This window comes from Notamacropus eugenii, chromosome 6, assembly GCF_028372415.1.
Source record: "Notamacropus eugenii isolate mMacEug1 chromosome 6, mMacEug1.pri_v2, whole genome shotgun sequence".
NCBI classification, from domain to species: Eukaryota; Metazoa; Chordata; class Mammalia; order Diprotodontia; family Macropodidae; genus Notamacropus; species Notamacropus eugenii.
The window spans coordinates 329365231-329388888 of record NC_092877.1 but is presented as its reverse complement, the minus strand read 5'-3'; the positions used below and the strand labels follow the sequence as shown (position 1 = coordinate 329388888).

The following is a 23658-nucleotide window of genomic DNA, read 5'->3' as shown; positions in this document are numbered from 1 at the left end:
TTCTCTAACTATATATGTATGTAATGGTCAGACAGCTGCATGTCTGTTCATCTGTGATGTATGTATGCTCAGACAGAAGCCCTGTCAGTTTTTATGCTGTTTTCTCTCTTTATATTTTCTCTGAAGTTCAGGGTGCTGACTTTTCCCCTGAACTAAGTGAACGATATATGTGTTTGATTAAAGTAAGACCACTGACCCCTTAAAAGTTGTGTTTCTTTAAGAAAAGCAGATCCAAGAACCTGTACCAGCAGGTCATCTTGGTATGCTAGAGTGCTTGCTGTTACAGGGACCTGGACCCCTAAAAGGAAAAGATCATGTCTTTGCCCTTGAATTTTCCCACACATTTCTACCTAGATATTCAATAATCCTTTGAACTATCCTTTCCTTGTGGCTCTCGGACCACTTAACTCCTTTCATTGTCTGCACCTGGCCCAGCCCAGACTACCTGCCACTCCTTAATCCCATCCAGATCTTCCCACAGTCTTTTTCTGTATAAAAGTACCAATCTTACCCCCATTCAATAGTGTAGACTCACTAGGAATCTCACCCACTTCTACTGGTGTCACAAATTGTGTAGATTTTCTAGAAATCTTGCTCATCTATTGTGTTATAATAAAACCTCATTACTTCTACTGAAAGACCTGAGTGGTTGAATTCCTTCGAGGCAGACCCACCCTGTACCCTTGCATTTTGAGGTTTCCAGTACCCCAAACCACAACAGAAAAATGTCACCCTTCTTTTAGTGAGCTAAGCCAAAGTCTAAGTGGGGTGCATGGTTTCTTCTTTAGAAGAAACATTTACTGGGTGACTTGGGCAAGGTTGTTACCAAATGCTCTGGGGATGCCAACTAATAATAGAAATACTGATGGAGAGCCAATACCCTGGCTGTCAGACCTATCAACCATCTAACACTGCAATATTTCGAGGATTTGTCTTTAATCAGTGTGGGTACTCTCACAATCCTCCCACAGTTTAGTTAGTGGCAGGTGACAGTGAGATCACTCTGCTGGTGGGTGACAGAGGTCCATTTCCCTAGCACTGGGACAATGTGTTGCTTACCCTATGCGCATTCGAACTCCAGGGGTGTTACCCTATTCATCTGGCTTCCTCACTCCTGTTCTCTCAAAGATCATCCTGGCTGTCTTACTGACAGTCAATGGATTTTTCTCAGTTTTAACCCTTTTTTCCCTACCCTCTTTGCAGGATCTGATTCTTTTAAATACCTCTTCCTTCTTCATACTCTTTTCTCCCTTGGCTTTTGAGACACCACACTTTTTATTCTTCTTTCTCCTATCTCTCTGACTACTCTTGTATCATTCATTGTCTCCTCTAAGATTCTGTGAATTTGAAATATACTGGGGAAATTTCTCAAAATGCAAACTAATTACCTCTGTTGAATGGGTTCCTCGTGTCTCTGGATTCTATTTAGCAGGACCTCAGGTTTAGTGTAGGGTATTTTGGTCAATCACAAGTACACAAATATACATTAAGCTCTCACTCAGCATATTCTTTATAACAGAAGGGGAACCAAAAATCAAATAGCAAGCTTTTAATTAGGGCAGAATACTACAGCAAATAACAAATAAACAAACACAGATTCTTCACACAGCTACAGTGAGCTTTTGTCCGTCCTCAAAGGCAATCTTGTCCTTTTTGGGGGAGACAGCCTAGATTAGCCTAGGGCTAACCAACAGGAGTTTGCCTCTGTTAATCAGAATGGGAAATACACCCTCTGGATGCACACAGCCCCTCAGGTCAAGATCCCCACCTCCCAAAGTTTATATAAGCCTTATCTTTTTAAAAAAAATAATATTTTATTTTTTCCCTACTTGCATGTAAAGACGATTTTTAAACATCACTTTATTTTTTTAAAAATGAATTTCTTTTGGTATTTTCTGTTTCTCACAGCATCCTAGTATCCCTGGCATCTTCCCCTTTCTCTCTCCCAAAAAACCATTCCATATGACAAATAGTATTTTTTAGAGAGAAGAAAAAAGTCAGCATAACTAAAACACTGAAAAATTCTGCGAATATGTGCAATGTACAACACCTATGCCCCCCTCCCCCAAATTGCTGGATTGGGGCTTTCTCATATCTCTTCATTGGAGCCTCACCTGCTCTTTATAATTGTTACATTTACTTTTGGTTTTTTGGTTTGCCATTGTTCTTTCCATTTAAATGACTGTAGTTACTCTGTATATTGCGTTCATATAGAGCTTTCCACACTTCTGTGTATTATATACTTCCTTTTCTTTTTTTTCCTTTTTGGTTATCAGCCTTATCTTAAACGGAATTCCCCCAGGCTTCCTTGATAAATACTTTCAACACCTGTCATATCCCTGGACCTAACACCAAGACAATGAAAATGGCCCTGAAGTTTCCATAAGCTCCCAGGAACATGCGCATTGAGGGGAGGGGCAGTGAGGAGGATGGCACTAGGGACTTCTGCCTGGTATTCCTAAACCTACGTTCAAGCTTGCTTAAAGTCTAATCAAAAGAGCAATGTTTTTATCACCTCCTTGGGAAGATAAAAACTAATACAAAAGAGAACAGAGAATCAAGATTCCAAGTGCTATGTGGAGGCTGGAAAGCTAGGTGAAAACCAAATGAAAATGTAGAGGGAAAAATGCAAAATCTTGTATTTAATATTCAAGAATGTAACTGTATAAGGACAGCATGAGGGTAACTTGGCTTAGAAGCAGCCCATGTAAATAAAATTGAGAGGTTGTCTGACTACCAATTTAATGTATTTTTATTTATTAAAATTTTTTATTAACACTTTTTATATCACCTTAATTTCCAAATATATTCCTCTTCCATCAAGCAAGCCATGCCTTGCAACAAAGAGTAAGAAAAGAAAGAAGAAAAAAAATCAATTCAGGAAAACCAGTACAGTTTTCCAAAAATCTTAGCATAGTCTTAAGCTTTAATATTTCAAACAATTCCATTTAAACTTTAAAAGCTTAACACTGTGCTAAACTTTTAGGACACCCTGAATACCAACAGAATCAGATAACATCTGCAATGTTTCACACCAATATAGCAGTCCGCCTCTTCTTTGGGGACAGACTTGGTTACCAGTTTTTTTTTCCATTAACATGTTGACATTGTCTAACTGGTTCTCCTTAATGCATCAGCTCAGTTCATATAAATCTTCATATTTTTCACTGAACTCTTTATGCTTCTTGTTTTACTTTACGGTAACATTCCATTCCATTAATTGGTTTGGCAAGGTCCCGATCAATTGATGGCACATTTTTCCCTCCCATTCTTTGCTACCACTATGAATATTTTATTGTATGTGGAGCCTTTCTATCTTTGATCTCTGTGGGGTATATGTTTAGGTTTGAGAATTCTAGGTCAATGTGTATGGCTATATTAGTTATTTGTTTTACCATAATTCCAAATTGCTGTCCAGACAGGTTTGGTCAGTTCACAGCTCCGTCAACAGTGAAGTTATGTTTCTCTTACTGCAAAAACTCCCAACGCTGCCCAATTCCATCTTTGGTTATCTTTGTTAATTTGAGTAATGGGTGTAAAGTTAAACCTTGGAGTTATTTTGTTTTCTGTTTTCAGAAGTTCTGGGAAGTCTTCTTGCATTATTTTTCGCATTATGATGTTCAGGTTTTTTGACTTGTGTTCTGGGAGGTCTATGATCCTTAGGTTGTCTCCATGTACTTGTCTTATAGAGCAATGTGTTTTCCTTATATAGAGGCCATGAATTCACTTAACATTATTGAGGGGTTTTTTGCTTTTTTCTTTAAGATTGTCCTTCACTTAGGATGTTTTTATTCCCAATCCATTTTTCTCTCTTCTACTTCTTTGCAGAGACAGTGGATTCAAGGTTTTCTATTAAGATAATTAGCTTGATTGTGCAAGTTATAGAGTCCATCATCTGTTCCCACCTAAATTCTTTTCTCAAGGCTCTGATTTGTCCCTTGACCTATTCAGGAACATCCTGCTGTGATTCCATGCTCTCTCCTCTCCCACAATTTTCTTTTTCCAATGAGCTCTTCTCAATAGCACATATTGGCCTCAGGCATAGCTTTCAACTGACATGGTACTGCTGCCCCATAAGATAGTTTTTCTATCCTTTTAAAAAAATGTCATAACCAATTTTAGCTTTTTTAGAAAGAAAATTCAGGCCTACGTTCAGATCTGGTCATAAGATTAGGGGGAAAAAAGAAGAGCCTTTTCTTCATTTAAGAGAGTGATCTGTCAGCTCCTCATGTCTTGGTCCTCAAAGCTAAGCTCTTTTCAAACACAGAAGAGCCAAAGAGTTGATTAGAACTTAGTCTGTTGTTTTAACTTACATCTTCCTGCTAACAGGATCAAAGGCTCTATTATTTTGCGCCTCTTAGGTTTATAAAGTTCCCTTAATTCATTAATTTCCTTTTATAAAGTTAAATTTTATGTTTAAAATGAAAAAAAATTCATTTTTTTTTTTACCCAATCCTACCTTTAGGAAATAGTGAAATAAAATAAAATAAAAACCTTGCAACAAATATGCCTAGTCAAGTAATACAAATTCTCACATTAGCCATGTCCAAAAAGGATATGTCTCATTCTGCACCCTGAATTCATAACCTCTCTTTTAGGAGACAGGCAGCATATTTTCTTATCAGTCCCCTGAAGTCATGGTTAGTCACCGCACTGATCAGAGTTCTTAAATCTTTCAAAGTTGTTTGTTTTTACAGGGTTAATTATTGTATAAACTGTTTTTCTGGTTCTGTTCACTTCTCTCTGCATCAGTTTTTACTAGTCTACTCAGGCTTCACTGAAACCATCCCTTTCAAAATTTATTATGGCATAATAGTATTCCATTACATTCATAATTTGTTCCGCCTTTTGCCATTCCACAAATGATAAGCACCCCATTAAGTTTCCAATTTTTTTATTACTATGAAATGAACTGTTATAAATATTTTTGTTCATATGGGTCCTTGTACTTTTTCTTTGATCTCTTTGGAAGCACAGGCCTAGTAATGGTATTGCTGTGTCAAAGGGTATGCATAGTTTAATTACTTTTTGAGCACAGACCTAAAATGCTTTCCAGAATGGCTAAACCAATTCACTGCTCCACCAGCAATACCCTTCCAACATTTGTTATTCTGCCTTTTGGTCAACTTGGTCAATTAACTCACTAATTCCTAACTGAAAACCTGCATTCCTTTTCAAACATTATCTCTTCCCTTCCGCATTACGTCAAAGAGGCTATGTGGGTCTGAAGCAGTTTCCCTCAGCCCCTCAAGATACGGTGGGTTTTGGCAGGCAAAGGAACCAGAGGAAAAAGGCATCAATTAACGAAGAGGCTGGGAGCAAACAAGGCAAACCTATCTTCTTACATCTCAAAACCATAATTGTAAATTCCTGCCTTTTGCATGCAAATGTTGCAGGCCACAAACCTCACAGATTTTGAGTCACCTTATTTGAGTGACCTCACAGACTTTGAGTCACCCCAGCTCTGTGGGGACCAAATTATCCCTGAGGAAGCTCTCAAACAGACCTCTCCAAGATGTGGCTGAGATGGGGAAAGCACAAAGTCCATGGGATGGAAAGCTACCTTTCTGAAATCTAGAGAGAGACCAGGCCTGCCATGACCCAGGGTATACAAGGAGAGGAAGAATCACCTTGATTCTCCATCTTCTTGGCAGAGTAGAGAGGCATGGGATGGGCAAGATGGGCACATCATCTTAGTCCATCAGGAAAAGGAAGCGATTGCCAACAATTGCTGGCAAGCAAAGCACAGGCAGTCTGCAGAAGTGTTTTATCCTAATTAGAACTGCATAAAGAGACTGTACTCTGTAGGATTTTTAATAAAATCTTTCTCTGAAAAAAAGGGGGGTAAGGCATAAAGTAAGTTTTAACACTGGACTAGAAGCTGTTGGTCATCTTCTGATGGAAACTAAAATCAAACTATGGATAAAAGTACTGATGGAAAGGACTTTTCAGGGAAACAACAGGCACCTCTCATCATATGGTCATTTCATATACAGAATTTTGTATTGTTACACTGAATTTCTCCTTCTAAATTCTCAATCTGTCTCTGATTCTCTTTCCTTTGTAGTGAAAAGGTTGAGAACAACCAGTTCCCTAACTAAGTCACTTTCTCCACCATGCCCATACTCTCAGTTAGGAATGAAAGGGAATTGGAGAAGAGAAGAGCAGTTGAGTTGAGTTCCTGGGAGAACCCTGAACCCCTTGGCCCTCAAGTTCTCTCCTCTGCACAAGATCTGGACTTGGGGGCTGGAGAGATTCTGCTCCCCGAGTTTCTTGGTATCACCTCTATTCTATTTAGTTCTGTGGTTTTTTGACTCCTGACACCTTCTGCTAGGAGCCCTTTGAGCAAATACTGTAATAATTATTAAGTATGTGGACTTAGGGTCACGCTTTAGTTACACAGATTTAGTTGCATGATAGATGTTAGTGGGTGTCAGGGACAACTTTAAGGTAAGGGATTGTATTTTTGCCTGTGTTGTGTGAATGAACTTTTTTTCCCTTTCTTCATATCATGGACTGCAACTGGTCTGCTTTCCCAAAAACACCTTCTAAGAGTGTATACAGAGCAGGGTTTTATCCCTGGAGGCTTCTCCAGGGATGGATTACCTTTGGAGGTTTCCTTGTATTTTTCCAGCAAACAAGTCCTCTCTACCCCACCCCCACCCCCAGGATACATCGTGCCACTGGGTTTTTGTAGGGTAGGACCACTCACGCAACTCTGAGACAGCCTCACTACTTGTTGGGTCTGGTGCATATGTTGGGTCAGTAGTTATCAAATCTTTGGCTTGAGTGTGCTTCCAGTATTTTCTTTCACAAACCAAATCAGACTGGACCCAGAAAGGCATCATTAAAAAGCATTTAATGAAAACAGGGTTACCCAGTCAATCAAAGGTATTGAATGAAGCAGTTACAAACTCTTGGCATCCATACCAAATGAATTCCCTCACCAAATGTCTCCTGGGAAAATTAGTTTCTTACTCAATTAACCCTGACCTCTCTACATTTCAACCTAACCAGAGTGGGTCACAGTCGGTACAAATGACTGGGCACAGGTGTTACAACCCACTTTGTTGGGACTCTTTGTCTGCAGTCTTGCCACTGTAGCAAGTTTGGGGTACATGGGCTTTTGGGTGCATCTCTCACACATACATCTCTTGTCATATCTCTCAGACAAACCCATTTTAGAACAATAACTACAGACCATTATGAAGAAGACTGTCAAGCTCTATCTAAGACTGCTGCCTGACCAGAGGGAGACCATCCAGCTCCCATGTGTCCACTCCAGCAAAACCTGAAAATCTGTACTGGGTAAGGCAAATAATAATGATCAAGAAATCTGATGGAAACTGTAGCAATTTCTTCCCCCACCCTCAAACTGCCAGAAACGCATAGCCAAAAGAAAAGAGAACTGTCCACAAAGTCAGTGTCAGCCCAGGACCCCCGGCCAATGTGCATTCAAGGACACAAGAGCCAAGCCAGAGACTCTTGAAGCCTTTAGAACTCTATGTATGCAGGAAGTAAGAGTGCAAGGCTTCCATGAGAAAGCTCAGAATCATTGAAAATCAGCTCTTGGAAGTCTGGGCAATACCCCAGGACAGCACTCAGACTTGGGCAGTCCAGGCACTCAGAGGCTCCAAGTTCCCTGAAACTCTGTCCTCAAGTGCCACAATGGGCCCTGAAGATCCAGTGCACTGAATCCCAAATATCAAGCATAGCTGAACCTCAGGAGGTAGAAATCAGTACAGAAACTGAGGTGATTCATGGGGAACCAAGCAGAGCTGACCACTCCACACAACAATGCAGAGATCAGGTGGTGAGACCTAGCCCTAGTTCAGGAAATAAAGTTCAGGGGATGAGTAAGCCAAAGAAGGTATCAATCAGTATTTTAAAAAAATTAGACCCAGAGATCCCTCTTCCCCATTCCCCCAAGGACAGAGTAACTTTATAACAACTGCAAGGAGAGACACATAGAAAAAAATGGATTTTCTAAAATGTCCATGTGAATGCTTAGAAGAAATTAAGAGAGATAAAAAAATGAAATAAAAGCTTTTGAGGAAGGAAGTGGAGATGAATAAATAATTTAAAAGAGAAAATGATCAATCTTACTTAAGTAACAGATTCCCTGAAAACTAATAGGCCAAACAGAAATCAATAACTCCAGGGGACATCAAGGAAAATTAAGACAAAATCAAAAGAATGAAAAAATAGGAGAAGATAAAGGATATCCGATATGAAAAGCAACTGGCAAAGGAAACAGGTCAAGAAGAGATAATATAAGAATCCCTAGAATTCCTGAAAACCATTATATGTGTGTGTATGTATATCTGTATGTGAAATAGAGACCGTGATTAACTATACTGATGCCATAAAAAGGAGGAGGCTATTGAAATATATGTATTTTTAATGTACAGAAGAGAACAGAAGGCAGTTCAAGGAAGGATGGACAGACAAACAGGACGGCTCTGAAAGTGAGATGTGGCATTTATTACACACTTTTAAAAAAAGCCAGTGGTATGAAATAGACAATCATAGTTCATATATAATCTTCTTCTGTGATTTGATATACATATACATATGTATTCATATATGTGTATGGAAGTAGTCTCTTGAGTGTATTTAAATTCAGAATTCAGAAATAGAATTTTTAAAAAGAGAGGGCTGCTGGTGTATGTGCCAACTGTGGTGGCCCTAGCAAGCTCTAGACCCCTCCTTCTTTATTTGTCTCTCTTCCCCTTTTCTCCCACATCTCATCTTTTTATAAGGCTTTTTTCTAAGCATTTTCCCAAGTCCTGACTCCTTAACTGTTGTTAACCTGCAAACTTATAAAAAATTTCATGAGATCCTCTGAATTAAACCAACATATAATCATGAGTGACCAAAATGGAAAGGTGGCAATGGAGGAGACAATGCTTATGGGGGAATGATGTCCAGGAAAGGACACTGGAAATATCCAAAGGGTTTGGAAAATTAAGGGGATAAGGAAATGAGGTCAAATAGGGATAAACTGACCCAACCTCATTTGGCTCAATGACAGAGTTGATTTGATTATGGATTCAGTATTGCAAAGGATGGAAAGGAGAAACAGAGTGAAGAAAGGCCAAGGAATTACGACTGAGTCAACCATCAACTCAGATCTTTATGGATTAGTGGAAAGCATGGAAGTTATGGAGGAGAAGCTGGGGAGGAAATTATGCAGGAGGAAAGTGGAAGAATTGTGAGCTTTGTCAGCTCTTATAACAGTAAAAAGTAGTGAAAGGAAAAATAAATGTACCAAAAGCATGGCAAAAGATCTAAAAAAGAAAATTTAAAATCTAGGATATTTAAACAACAAATCAAAAGATGAATGCTCCAAACCACTGATAATTAGAGACATGCTAATTAAAACAACTTTGAGGCTCTATTTTGTGTTCCTTAGGTCAGCAAAGTTAACAAGAGATGAAAATGACAAATGTTGGTGGGGATTTTGGCAAGGCAGGCTAGTTACTGGTGAAGCTGTGGAATGGCCCATCCATTCTGGAAGTAATTGGGAACTATACCTCCAAAAGCACTGAACTGTGCACAACTTTTGATCCAGCAATACCACTACTAGGCTTATGTCCCCAAAAGATCAAAGAAATAGGGAAAAGGTCCATATTTGCAAATATATTTACAATAGTTCTTTTTTTTCTTTTTTTCTTTTAGCAAAGAACTGGAAACAAAAAATTTAGTCAAACACTGGGGAGTGGCTGAATAAATTATGAATATAATGGAATGGTCATGCTCCTTACTTCCTGGCAGAGAGCTGATGGTTCCAATGCGCAAATGAGGCATTTACTTTTAGACACAGACAACGTTTGAGTTAGTTTTGCTTGACTATGTATATTTATTACAAGAATTTTGCCTTAGGATGGGTGGAGCCAAGATGGCGGAGTAGAAAGACACACATGTGCTGGTTCTCCCACCACAGCCCATAAAATACCTGTAGAGAGGGATTCTCAACAAATTCTGGAGCAGCAGAAGTGGAGAACAACAGAGTGGAGATTTCCACCCCAGGGTGACCTGAAAGGCCAACAGGAAACGTCTGTTGCACCAAAGCGGAGCAGAGCCCAGCCCAGCCTTGGCCTCATGGCACGAAGCTCACAAACTCGGGGCAGAATCTCCAGTCACAGTAGCAGCAGTTCACAGATCCCTCAACCCACAGGCGCCAAAGGTCAGTAACAGCATTTTTTCAGCAGGCCAGGAAGGGAGAAGGGCCTTCCCATAGCTCCAGCCTTAGGCAGCGGCCACAGAGGCCATATCTGGCAGGCAGCAGCAGTTCCCACAGCAGCCCCTACAGCTGCCTGCATCCATTATTGGATCGTAAAAACCCTGGGGGCACTGAGCATCTGACTCTTACCTCAGCCCTGTGTAGAGGCCCTGCAGCAGCTGATCTTTATCTCACACTGAATGGTGGTCCTGCCCATGCAGCTTATCTGAATCTCATCCCCCAGTGCTGGCTTGGTGGAACTGGAGGCCAGGTGGCTGTGGAGAGGAAACTGCTAAGATTCTGGGCACAAAAATCTCTGCCTACTCCCAAACCAGTATACACGGTTGATTGTGCCACCTTGGAAGAAATGAGATCTTACAGATTCCCAGAGTATGTATACCCTACTCTTGACAAAGGACCCAAAAGTCAAGTAACTGGTTGGGAAAATGCCCAAAAAAGGGAAAAAAATAAGACTATAGAAGGTTACTTTCTTGGTGAACAGATATCTTATCCTATCCTTTCAGATGAGGAAGAACAATGCTTACCATCAGGCAAAGATATAAAAGTCAAGGCTTCTGTATCCCAAATATCCAAAATAAATATTCACTGGACTCAGGCCATGGAAGAGCTCAAAAAGGATTTTGAAAATCAAGTAAGAGAGGTGAAAGAAAAACTGGGAAGAGAAATGAGAGAGATACAAGAAAAGCATGAAAAGCAGGTCAACACTTTGCTAAAGGAGACCCAAAAAAATGTTGAAGAAAATAAGACCTTGAAAAACAGGCTAACTCAATTGGCAAAAGAGGTTCAAAAAGCCAATGAGGAAAAGAATGCTTTCAAAAGCAGAATTAGCCAAATGGAAAAGGAGGTTCAAAAGCTCACTGAAGAAAATAGTTCTTTCAAAATTAGAATGGAGCAGATGGAGACTAATGACTTTATGAGAAACCAAGAAATCACAAAACAAAACCAAAAGAATGAAAAAATGGAAGATAATGTGAAATATCTCATTGGAAAAACAACTGACCTGGAAAAATAAATCCAGGAGAGACAATTTAAAAATTATGGGACTACCTGAAAGCCATGATCAAAAAAAGAGCCTAGACATCAACTTTCATGAAATTATCAAGGAAAACTGCCCTGAGATTCTAGAACCAGGGGGCAAAATAAATATTGAAAGAATCTACCGATCATCCCCTGAAAGAGATCCAAAAAAAGAAACTTCTAGGAACATTGTGGCCAAATTCCAGAGTTCCCAGGTCAAGGAGAAAATATTGCAAGCAACTAGAAAGAAACAATTCAAGTTTTGTGGAAATACAATCAGGATAACACAAGATCTAGCTGCTTCTATATGAAGCGATTGAAGGGCAGGGAACATGGTATTCCAGAAGACAAAAAAAAAAAAAAAGAATTTTGCCTTACCATTTTTCTTTTTTTTCTATTCAACTGGGAGCAAATAATAGGGCTAGCAATTGTATTTGTCAAACTTTATTGTCAATTTGACAACTGTATTGTCAAAAAAATAAAAAAGAAAGAAAGGTATTAAAAGCATTTTAAAATACATAGAAGCAGACTGAAGGAAGTCTGGAAAGAAAGGTAGATGAACAAAGCATTTTTGAAACTAATGTTGAAGCTAGCTGGGCCTGGAGTCAGGAAGGGCTGAGTTCAAATACAGCTTCAAACACTTAAAAGCTGTGTGAGGATAGGCAAGTCACTTAACCTCTTTGCTTCAGTTTTCCCAACTATAAAATAGAAATAATAACAGCACCTAGACCTCCTAGTGTTGTTGGAGTTGTTGAGGATCAAAAGAGATCGTAATTGAAAAGCACTTAGCATAATGCCTGGGACCTAGAAGTTACCACCAAAAATGCTTCTTCAAGGCCTTCCCTCTTTACCAAATATTTAAAAGGAAAGTAAACTGTGACAGAGATTTGCTACTTCTTGTAGCATTATCATTAGTAGCTCATGTGGAAATGCTTATTTTACTTGGTGTTTCTTAAGCTCACAATAACAGTAATTTTAAAAGAATTGACCAGGGTAGCCTGTGAGCTCTTCTGATATCTATGTAAAATGGAGGAGCCTAGAGGAAGGCTTGTGAGTGGACTGAAAAGACCCCTTAGGAGAATTCCTAGAAAGGAAAGGCCATCAGCTGCCTACCCCACCTGGCCTACCCCCAACTGATGACATCAGATCCTCCCAAAGTTCCTATCATTTACACCTAAACAATGATTTCTTACATTTCAGTCATAATCAAATCCAGAACCAGAATTTTCTCATGAATTCTTCTAGCTTTTGAAGGGCAATATTATCATGAAGGCAAGGAAAACATTATCATTTGCTTTGCTTTTGTAAGAAAATTCCAGCAGATATGAGAAGCAGCCTGGTAGAGCAGAGAACACTTGTTGTGGAGTCCAGAAGACCTGAGTTTGAATTCTACTGCCAGTATTTACTAACTCCATTACCATGGTCAAGTCACTGAACGCTTTTCTGAACCTCCATTTTCTTATCTATAAAATGGTGATAATACCCATCATACTTACTTCTACTATGTATGGATGGTATATGTTAAACAGATACTTGCCTCTTTCATTAAAAGGCTGGGTTCTCAAGGGAAAAGACTATTCTTGCCTTGCCTCACTCTATCTCCATAATATGATAGATTTTTATCAAAAGCTTTACTAAGATCTAGGTAAACTCTATTTATAGCCTTCCTTTTCCCTCCCCCTCCTCATCTACCTCTTTTAGCAATTTCATCACAAAAGGAAATGAGGTTAGTCTCGAAGGACCTGTTCTTCATGACACTATTCTGGTCCTTTGTAATCACTGCTTCCTTATCTAGATGTTCTACAGCCATCTCTATCATGATTCATTTTAGAATTTTCCCAGGAATTGAAGTTACATTCACTGGCCTATGGTTTGCAGACTCTGTTCTCTTTTTTTTTTTATAAATAAAATTGGGCTATTTGCTTTTCTCCAATCTTGTAGCACCTCTCCCGTTTTCCATGATCTTTCAGATACTGCAGATGGAACCTCAGCAATCCCATCTTGTGGTTCTTGTAAAACTCAAGGGTGGTCTTCATCTGGGCCAGGTGACACAAATCTCTCCAGGGGCAACTGGGTGCTGTCTTCCTTCCATTTACTTGTCTTCTCCACTGTCACTTTTCTTTTTTTGCCCCATCCACTCTGTGCAAAGCTTGTGTTTCTGATATTCCTTTTTTTCCCATTTTTTTTCTCTTTAAAACTATAAATTGTAGAGACAGGTGCCTATCTACCTACGGAGAAGCAGTTTCCTTATCATGAGCTCTCTACACAGAAGAAATCACAATTCTGGTTGAAAACATTTTCATGTGATTTGATTTGATCTAAGACGTGGAAATCTTTTTTTAGAACTCTGACCCTGTTGTCTAATTGCTTAGCTATACCTATCAGATTAATTTCATCTGCAAATCTAATAAGCCTAACATCTACGTCTCTAGCCATATCATTGATTAAAAAAAAAATATTACATTACATAGGACCACAGATCCCCGGGGCACATTTCTTTCCAAGCTGACATCAAACCATTAACAATTGTTCTTTGAGTCTGGCCATTTAACCAATTCTGAATCCATCTAATTGTATTATCATTTAGCCTAGCCCACATCTCTACAGCTTTCATAATAATAATAATAAATAGCATTTAAATAGTGTTTTAAGGTTTACAAAGCACTTTACAAATGCTATCTCATTTGGTTTTCATAACAACCATGGAAGGTAAGTGTTTTTAATTGTCCAGTTTTACAGAAGAGGAAAACTGAGGTTGGGAAAGGCTAAGTGACTTCCCCAGGGTAACACAGCTAGTTAGAGTCTAATGTGGGTTTGGAACTCATCTTCCTAACTTCAAATCTAATACTCTATCCACTGTGCCATCTAACTGCCACACAAGAGTAACATGACTATCAACTATGTCTATGGCATTCCCTTGATCCACTAAGCACTCACTATGAGCCAGATTATGTAAAGTGCTGGGGATATAAGTACAAGCAGAAAGGAAGACAGTCCCTGCCTCAGAGAACTGACATCCCAGTTTAGTTAAGGATAATCTGGCAAGACCTACTCTTCAAGAAGTCATGCTGGCCCCTTGGTGAACATCGCTCTATTTTCTAGAAATTAATTTCTTTAAATTCCACCTCTTCAACGAAGCCTTCCCTGTCAGGTGGCCTGGCTCCTTCAGATCTTACAGAGCACATTATTCTGCTTCTTTCTAAGGCACCTTTTTATGCATTTCGTTCTCTGCATTTTACTTAGCATTCCCCAACTAGACCACAAGTTGCGTAAGGGCAAGGGCTGTCTCTTACCTTTTTGTTTGTCTCTTCCAGGGAAAGGGGTGATTAATAAATTGAATGAATGAATCAAAGTACAGAATCTTGGAGTTGGATGATAGTTTAGCCATCCTTTAGCGCAACACCCTCATCAACCAATGAAGAAACAGGATGAGGGAGATTAAGTGGCTTGTCCTAAAATCCTATCATTCCCTATTTACATAACTGGGACTAGGTTATGTGATTCTCAGTCCAAATGCTCTTTCCCCTGTCTTGCTCTCCTAATCTAAGAGAAAAGATTGTGATAAACGGAAGTGAAAATAGTAATCTCTCTATCTTTCTTCACTTTGAAGATAAGAGAGAATGTTGATTATTCAAATACTCAGTCATGTAATGCCTTGAAATACCAGTTACATCATTTCAGACACTGATTGCCAACCTTTCTGGAGTATGACATTATTTGTTCCTCTTTGCAATGCTTGCTTTCCATACCTTAGAAGTACCATCGGGAATTTCAAGAAAATTAGAAGGAATGAAAATTGTTATTATTCAAAACTTTATTTGAGTGGAGATATACATGGGTGTCAAAAGGCTAAGTTTGGGAATCTCTTCTAAAAGATTAGGAGTACAACATGATCAACACCTTACATGACTCATGTAGAATCAAAGGACATACTCATTCTAGTTAATCTGCTCAGAAACAACCATCAAAGAAAGAAATCAAGACATCAGGAGAAACAACAATGTCCTCAGCTCTGGGGCTCTGCAGAGGAAAGACAGACTCAGAAAGGAAGGAAGCTTTAGTATTGAAGGGTGGAAAACCAGAAACCATGATGTGAAAAAGGAATGAGAGGACTGAGATGACAAATGAATGGTGGTAAGCAGCAAAAAATGTGAAGATTCTGATTCAATTCCACTGAACAAATCCATACTTAGTGCCTACTTTGTACAAAGCACTCCTAACAACCCTGAAGGAATAAGAGCAGTAATGTGAAAATATTCTGGCTGAGGCGAGAAGGTAGCTCATGGAAACAATGAGAAGGATTAGCATAGAGTTTTATGAAAATGAGAGAGAGAGAGAGAGAGAGAGAGAGAGAGAGAGAGAGAGAGAGAGAGAGAGAGAGAGAGAGAGAGAGACTATGTAGAGAGAAGGGTAAGGTGAATAGCAGTTTTAAAATAACCTCTATAGGAGGATGTCAGTCAGAGCAAGGAATGGCAAACCAATTAACTAATTATACATTGGTAGAATCTCAGAGTCAGAAGAGACCTTGGGGACCAACCAGTCTAGCACATAACTGCACAAGAGCTCTCCAAAATCTACTCAGGGTGCCAGTCACACAGCCTTTTAAGACCTCTTACCTCCTATCCACCACAAAGAAACTCTAAGTGATAGCTGTAGAACAGGGGGAATCTGTGGCTCTGAGGGCACATGTGGCCCTCTAGGCCCTCAAGCACAGCCCTCTGACTGAATCCAAACTTCACAGAACAAATTCCCTTAATAAAAGGATTTTTTCTGTAAAACTTGGACTCAATCAAAAGGCCACACCTGAGAACCTAGAAGGCCACAGCCTTGAGGCTGTGGGTTCCCCATCCCTGGCCTAGACCCTTGGAAAGTTATTTTTTATATCAAGCGTAAATTTCCCTCTTTGCAGACTTCCACCCACCGTTCTGGCTTCTCTCCTCTGGAAGAGGCAGGGCAAGTTTAATATTGGATATGTCATTATTTATTTAAGAGAGGCAGCAGAATGTGGTAGTTGTGGACAAAGAGCTGGCCCCTAGGATTGCAGGCCACTTTCTCTCAGATTGTGTGAACCCAGACAAATGACTTGACCTCTTTAGTGCCCAAAGAGAATCTCTAAGGCAATAAAGTGTAGAAGAGATGCTAATGGGCACTGACAAGGAGAATTTCTTCCCCAGGTAGTTTCCTACTGTGTCTAGACCAAAACAAAACAAAACAAAGTTATGTTATTTAAGGTTAGGGTATTAAGATGTGGTCGAAAAATTCTCAAGACAGTCTTGAAATAAAGTTGAATTCATTTTAACATACCAGTAACACCTTCATCTGAATAGCACTTTACAAAGCACTTTCACCCACAGTATCTCATGGGCACCTCACAAGGGCACTACCAGTAACTCCAGTCTATTTTCCTCACAGGATTTCTCTATAAACCTTAATATACCATATAAATGCCAGTTGTTATTGTCATCATCATCATCATCATCATCATCATCACAGATTTGCAAATGGTGGTCAGATGGAGACTGAAACCCAAGTCTTTGGATTCCCTATCCAGGGCTGTTTCCATGACATGCTGCTTCGAATCTCCATGTGTTCTAAGTATACACCTCAAGGCAGAAGACTCAGACTGAAGCTACTGGGACTGAAGGGAACATGCATTTAATAAAAACACCTACTGTGGCCAGGCACTGGGGTAAACACTTTACAAAAATATTACCTTATTTGCTCCTCAAAACAACCCTTGTATGTAAGTGCTATCAGTATCCCCATTTTACAGTTAAGGAAACTGAGGCAGACAATGAGATGACTTGCCTTGGGTCACATAGCTTTTAAGCGTCTGAGGACAGATGTAAACTCAGATCATCCTGACTCCAGTCTTAGCACTCTACCCAGCACACCACCTAGCTGCCTCTTCTATCTCTTCTAATACTAAGAAAAAGTACTTAAAAAAAAATCTCTGTTCTTTCCCAACTTTCCTTCCCCATGCTTTCCCAATAACATCTATTGTTATGTACTCTTTTCTTTAATGTAAATGTTTCCCATATTTTGATTTTTGCTGCAAACATAGAGTACCCAAGGGTTAGCTACAAATAAAACAATTTTTTTTTTTAAATCAGGGAAGAAAGTATGGATGTTAGGAATTTTTCTGACTGGGGGCTCTGAGCTACTATGAGTGTATGAAAAGCTTTTTCTCTGAAATAAACTCCTTAATACAGAGAAAAGGATCACAAGACCTAAAGGCTGTTATATTGAGGGCCCAAGTATAGCAAGCCCTTCCATGACTCACTTTCCTAATTCTCATTCTCACTTACAGGTTGAGTTCTCATAGGGGCCTATGATCAGTACTCCCCACAGGCTTCTAGGGGATAACCCTGAGTGGACAGTATTTTCTAATACCACGCACCCTTCAATGGCATACTTCCCATTGATTGTCTGCCAAATTTAATTTGCTTTTGGAGAGAGCAAACAAATATAGTAAGGCCATTATCACACACACAAAAAAATTTGCCCTGCACATTTTCACCTTGTATACACAAGGTCCCTAGAATGTGTGGGCTCATATTTAGAGAGCCAATCATTCCGTTTGGCATGAGGAGAGGGGTGCTGAGAGAGAGGAATGGAGAGAGAGAGAGAAAGAAAGAGGGGAGGAGAGAGGGAGAGGGAGGGGGGAGAGAAGAAGGGGGGGAGAGAGGGAGAGAGAGAGAGAGAGAGAGAGAGAGAGAGAGAGAGAGAGAGAGAGAGAGAGAGAGAGAGAGAGAGAGGAAGAAATAGATAAGCAGGGACAGAAATGGAGACAGAGAGGGAGGAGAGACAGGGAGAGAAACGAACAGAGACACACAGTTAGGGAGAGGGAGAGAGAGAGAAGGGAGAGGGTGTACCATTAATGGGATAATAATATCTTCCCCGTCCATCAATGGGCTTCACATGGAGCCCATTGAGGGACAGAATTGCCTAAGAAGGAGCTTGCTTAGAAGGAGACTTGTTTGTGGGAAGGCTTCCACACCTTTTGGTACTAAATTGATTAGGCACTGAGTCATGAGGGTTGAGATGCCTTCTGGCTCTGAGAAGTATTTTACTTTGGGGGTTTGCTTATGAGAAGGACTGGTTGATTCCTTGATGGAAACTCTGAGTAGCTGTATGTTCAGACTCCATCAAATGTTCAAATGTAAAGACTCTCTAGATCTTTGGTGTATGTAAAATGTATAGCAATATTGCTTTGATTTCAGACAGTCAGGGTCCCATCGGTTGGTCTTTATGCTAATTTCTCTGCTTGTATTTTTTCTGTTTGTATTTTCTCTGCTTGTCTTTTCTCAGATGTTCAGGGTACTGACTTTTCCCCTGAACTAGTGAATGTAATTAAAGAAGATTGTTGACCTCTTAAAAGTTGCTTTCCTTTAAGAAAAGCAGATCCAAGAACCTGTGCTAGCAGGTCATTCTGGGTGTGCCAGGGTGCTTGCTGTTATAGAGAGAGAAAGAGAAAGACAGAGAGACAGACAGAGGGAGAGGGAAAGAGAGGAGGGAGGGTGGCAGGGAGAGGGAGAAAGGGATAGAGAGAGAGATTACATTCACATCTGATTATGGGGATTAACGAAGGCTTCAAAAAGAAATAGTTTTGAGAAATGGGTAAGATTCAGCTCCTCTAGGGTAAGAGCTGTTTCTTGTTTGAATCCTTCTATCTCTGGAACTTACAAAGTTCCTGGTATATGGCAAGCACTTAATAAAAGCTTACTGAATTGAATTGACAGAGTGGGAAGGGGAGAGAAGGGAAATGCAGGTCAAAGGATGTCACTGAGGGAGAGCATGGGGGTCAAAGATTGTGGGGTACCGTGTGTGTGTGTGTGTGTGTGTCTAGGTAAGGCTGAAAAACAATTTGGATTGGGAACTAAAGAAGGTTGCACTTAATTCACTCCACAATGGAGAGCCATTAAAGGTGGATGAGGAGGGTCGAAAGGAGAAAGTTTCTCAGTCTGAGAAGTAGAGAACAAAACAGGGATTGAAATCCAAGAAGAGTGAGGAGATTGCAAGCATATCCCAGAAAAGCTCTCCAAGTCACCTGGTCCAGCTGAATTTTATTCCAAAGTATAGAAATAACTTGCAAAGGTGAATGATGAATTATTCTTGAAAGGTGAAAACCTCTAGAGGTCTAGGAAAAGTCCTGATTTTCCAAAGGGGGGAGAAGTTGTATTCTTCTCCCAAGTGTCCCAATCTGAAATTGGATTCTTGACGGAATTCTTGGGATGATCCGTGAGCTCTTGGAAGGTGGTGATCTCTACAAATTGATGTGGTTCTTCAAGAAGAAGACACGCCAAATTCACCTCATTTCTTTTTTGGGCAGAGTTACTGGTAGATCAAGGACATGTCCTACTAGATGCAGCCTACCTGGGCTGGAGTTGGGCATTTGACCTCTGCCTCCTGGCTTCCTTGGCTTCCTTTAGGTGTCAGCTCAAATTCCATCCTCTTGTTAGAAGACTTTTCCATCCTTCCAGGTTCTAGTGCCTTCCTCCTGAAAGCATCTTTCATTTACCCTGTATATTCTTTGTTCACACACAGTGTGCATGCTGTGTTCCCCTTTACATTGAATTGTGAGCTCCTTGTGGGCAGGTTTTTCTCTTTCTTAGTGTTACCAGCACTCAGCATATTGCCCAACACATAGTAGGTGTTTCATAAATGCTTATTGACTTACCTGAAAAGATGCATTAGTAAACTTTGTTTTAATATATACAAATACCCAGCATACACCCAACTGAATTTGGCAAAGCAGTCTCTGTAACATCCTTACCATCCTCTATCTTCACTCCACTTTCTCAAACTCCTAAAAAAAAAAAAAAAAAAAGAGGTCTCTACTTCTTCCCTTCAGTTTCTCATCTCCACTTACACTGCTCTCCTTCATGTCTCCACTCTTTGCAATCTGGCTTTTGTCCTCATCACTCAACGAAAACTACTCTCTCCAAAATGACCAGTATTTTATTAATTGCCAAACCTGATGGCTGTTTCCCCCAGGACTCACCCTCGAATGTTCCACAAGCATCTCACCCTCAGCATGTCCAGACAGAACTCATCTTTTGCCCAAATCCCACTCCTCTTCCTTTATTTTTGTCAATCCCCTCAGTTTCTCCGGTTTACAATCTCAATCTTCACAGTGTCTTACTTTCCCTCACACCACATATCGATCTAATCGAGTCAGTTGCTAAATCTCCCCCAACACCTTTAGCATTTGATTCCTTCTCAAAACTCACAGTCACACCTTAGTGTTGGCTTCTATTACTTCTTGGCTGAACTATTACAATAGCCCCAGAATTGGTCACCCGGCTCAAGCCTTTCTTCCTTCCACTACATCTTTCACATAGCTGAAAACATGATTTTTTCTTAATTGTAAATCTAACCCTAATGTCATTTACCTACTCAAGAAACTCAAAATAAGGTCCCTATTGGGGAGTTCTGTTCCCAAACAAAAACTCGTCTGTTTGGAATTGAAAGACCTTCATAATCTGCCCCTGACCTACCTTTCTGACCTCATTATAGATTACTCCTTTTTCTGCATTCTTGCCTTTAGTCATACATGACAATATCTTTATGCTCTTTTTTCATTCTTGGAATACCTTTCCTTCCTCATTTTCAGTTCTTAGAATTCCTGTTCTTAAGGTACCACCTCACACCTATGAGATTGGCTAATATGACAGAAAAGGAAAATGATAAACATTGGAGAACATGTGGGAAAACTGCAACTAATGCACTGTTGGTGGAATTGTGAACTGATCCAACCATTGTGGAGAGCAATTTGGAACTATGCCCAAAGGGCAACCAAACTGCTCAACCTTTGGTCTAGCAATACCACTACTAGGTCTATATCCCAAAGAGATCATAAAAAAGGAAAAAGGACTTACGTGCACAAGAATATTTGTAGCTCTTTTTGTGGTAGCAAAAAATTAGAAATTGAGGGGATACCCATCAATTGGGGAATGGCTAAACAGGCTGTGGTGTATGAATGTAATGGAATACTATTTATTGTGCAAAATGGAATGATGAGCAGGCAGATTTTAGAAAAACCTGAAAAGACTTCTATGAACTGATGCAAAATGAAATGAGCAGAACCAGGAGAACACTGTACATTGGAACAGCAACATTATAGGATAGTCAGCTATGAATCAATGAGCTCTTCTCAGCCGTATAATGACCTAAGCCAATTACAAAGGCCTCATGATGGAAAACGCTGTCCACATCCAGAGAAAGAATTGATGGACTCTGGAGGCAGACTGAAGCACGTTATTGTCACTTTATTTTTTCTCATGGATTTTTTTATTTTGGTCTGTTTCTTCTCTTACAACATGACTAATATGCAAATGTGTTTTACATGACTATACATATATAAACCTGTATCAAGTTGCTTAACATTTTAGGAAGGGTGAGGGGAGAAAGGGAGGGAGAAAAATTTGGAACTCAAAATTTTGCAAAAAATGAATGTTAAAAATTGTCTATATATGTATACATATATATAAAGTTGGGAAAAATGATTTTAAAAAATCTGGGTTCTCTTCTAAGACTCAGTTTAAGCACAACCTTCTAAAAGAAGCCTTTCCTGATTCTTCCAATTGTTAGCCCCTTCCCCAAACTATCCTTAATTTATTTTGTATATATTATAGTCTATATGTACTTTATATACATGAACAACTATACACATACCTACATATACACATGTATTGTGCAAGTATACATACACATATGTACACACATACACATGTCAGTGCTTACATACACTTACCTTTTGTCCCCCTGAAGCTTCTTAAAGGTAGGGTCTGTTAATTTTTCTTTATGTATCCCTAGTGGCTAGAATGGTGTCTGGCATATAGCAGTAGGTCAATAACTGACTACCTGATAAGATGGAGGTCCTTTAATAATAGAGGGATAAAGAGCTAGTTAAAGACCATCTCCCAAGAATGGTAATTAATGAATTGAATTCTGATCTCTGCTGGGGTTCCACAGAACTATGTCCCTGGCCTTATTACAACAATTTAAATAATTTGGATAAAATCATAGATGGAATAATAACCAAATTTGTGGCTGATGTGCAGTTTGGTATATAGGTAAGTAAATATGTAAAGAGCATATTGGATGGCAAAATCTAGAGCTAAAAAGATTTAAATGGCCGAGAATAACAGATCAAATAATAAGATGAAATGTAACAAGGATAAATATAATGCACTGGATTTGAACTCAAGTTAAAAAAAAAATACAAGTACAGAATAAGGGAGATGAGCAAGATATCTTGTTCATGTGAAAAAAGGCCTTGAGGTTTTGGTGGACTGTTTGCAGTCCTAACTTAATCTATCTTCACACAATCCCACACATTTTCCATTACTTCTAGCAGTTTCTTGGCCTGCCCTTCATAACCTCTTTTATGTTAGGATATTCCTATGTGCTAACAATCAATTAATTCAAAATGAGTTAAAAGTATGTAACATGTAGGCCAAAAGGTGAATTCACTTTTAGGCTGCATGCATGATGGCAGGGTAAGCTTAGAGTGAGGCTGCTGGTTGTCCTGTGGCTGCACTTGAAGCTTGGATCCCTCTGCCTGTGGCGATTGGAGATATTTTAGGAATGCTATTGACAAACTTATGAAGAGGACAGTGACCAGGACTGCGAAGGAAACGGAAACCTGGCATGTGAAGATTGTTTGAAAGAACCAGATGAGGATGTGCAGTATGGAAAAGAGATTTTGAAAATCTTTGAAGGGCTGTCATATCAGAATCGATTGGTTTGTTTTTGCTTGATCCTAGAGGAAATGGAGGAGAGAACCAGTATCAACAAGTGGAAGCAGATGAGCAGCAGATTCTCAGTTTAATACAAGGAAAATTATCCTACAATTAAAGCTTCGGTAGGGAAGCTTTATTTATTTCAGGCTAAATGTGTTCATAAAGTTGTTACTAGTCCTTTGAAATTTGTGTTGGGCATAAATCCCCTTCTAAGGGGTCCTGTTTTTACAGAATCAGTGAAAACCAGGGGCTTTTCAGAGCCAGGACTGCCCACTCTTTCCCTATCACCACACAAGGGTTGGGTCTGAGAGTTAGTAATGAGACAGCTGTGGCTTCTCATTGGCATCACAGCCTGGTACTTTTCCTCGATGCCATGGCCCAAAGGCAGCTTAAATATTGTGAAGACTGATAAATGCTGGTACTTCTCACCTTTGCTCCCAATTCACTCCCAACCTACTACAGCAATGATGTTTGTCTCAAGGTTGAACACAGTCCCTTAGAGGGAGGTGTTCACGTGATCTGCATTTTGTAAAAGGGATTCCTACCCAGCCATGGACTGAACTAGATGAATTCTGAAGCCCCTTCTACCCTGAGATTTTGTGATCACAGCTGTATTTTGGGAGGATTAATGGGAGCTATTGAAATAGT

The 23658-nt window shown here is 39.7% G+C and overlaps 1 protein-coding gene across 2 annotated transcripts in view; it reads right to left on the bottom strand.

Moving 5' to 3' along the window:
• Positions 1–23658, bottom strand: part of FBXO36 (F-box protein 36) — a 110970-nt gene that overhangs the window by 77661 nt on the left and 9651 nt on the right. Inside the window, exon 2 of one of the 2 annotated variants that reach the window (XM_072618112.1) lies at positions 20040–20072. The exons of the other annotated variant lie outside the window; for it this stretch is intronic. Coding sequence (XP_072474213.1) covers positions 20040–20042 — 3 coding nt within the window. The 5' untranslated portion in view covers positions 20043–20072. The remainder of the gene's footprint in view (positions 1–20039; positions 20073–23658) is intronic. 2 annotated transcript variants of the gene reach the window in all.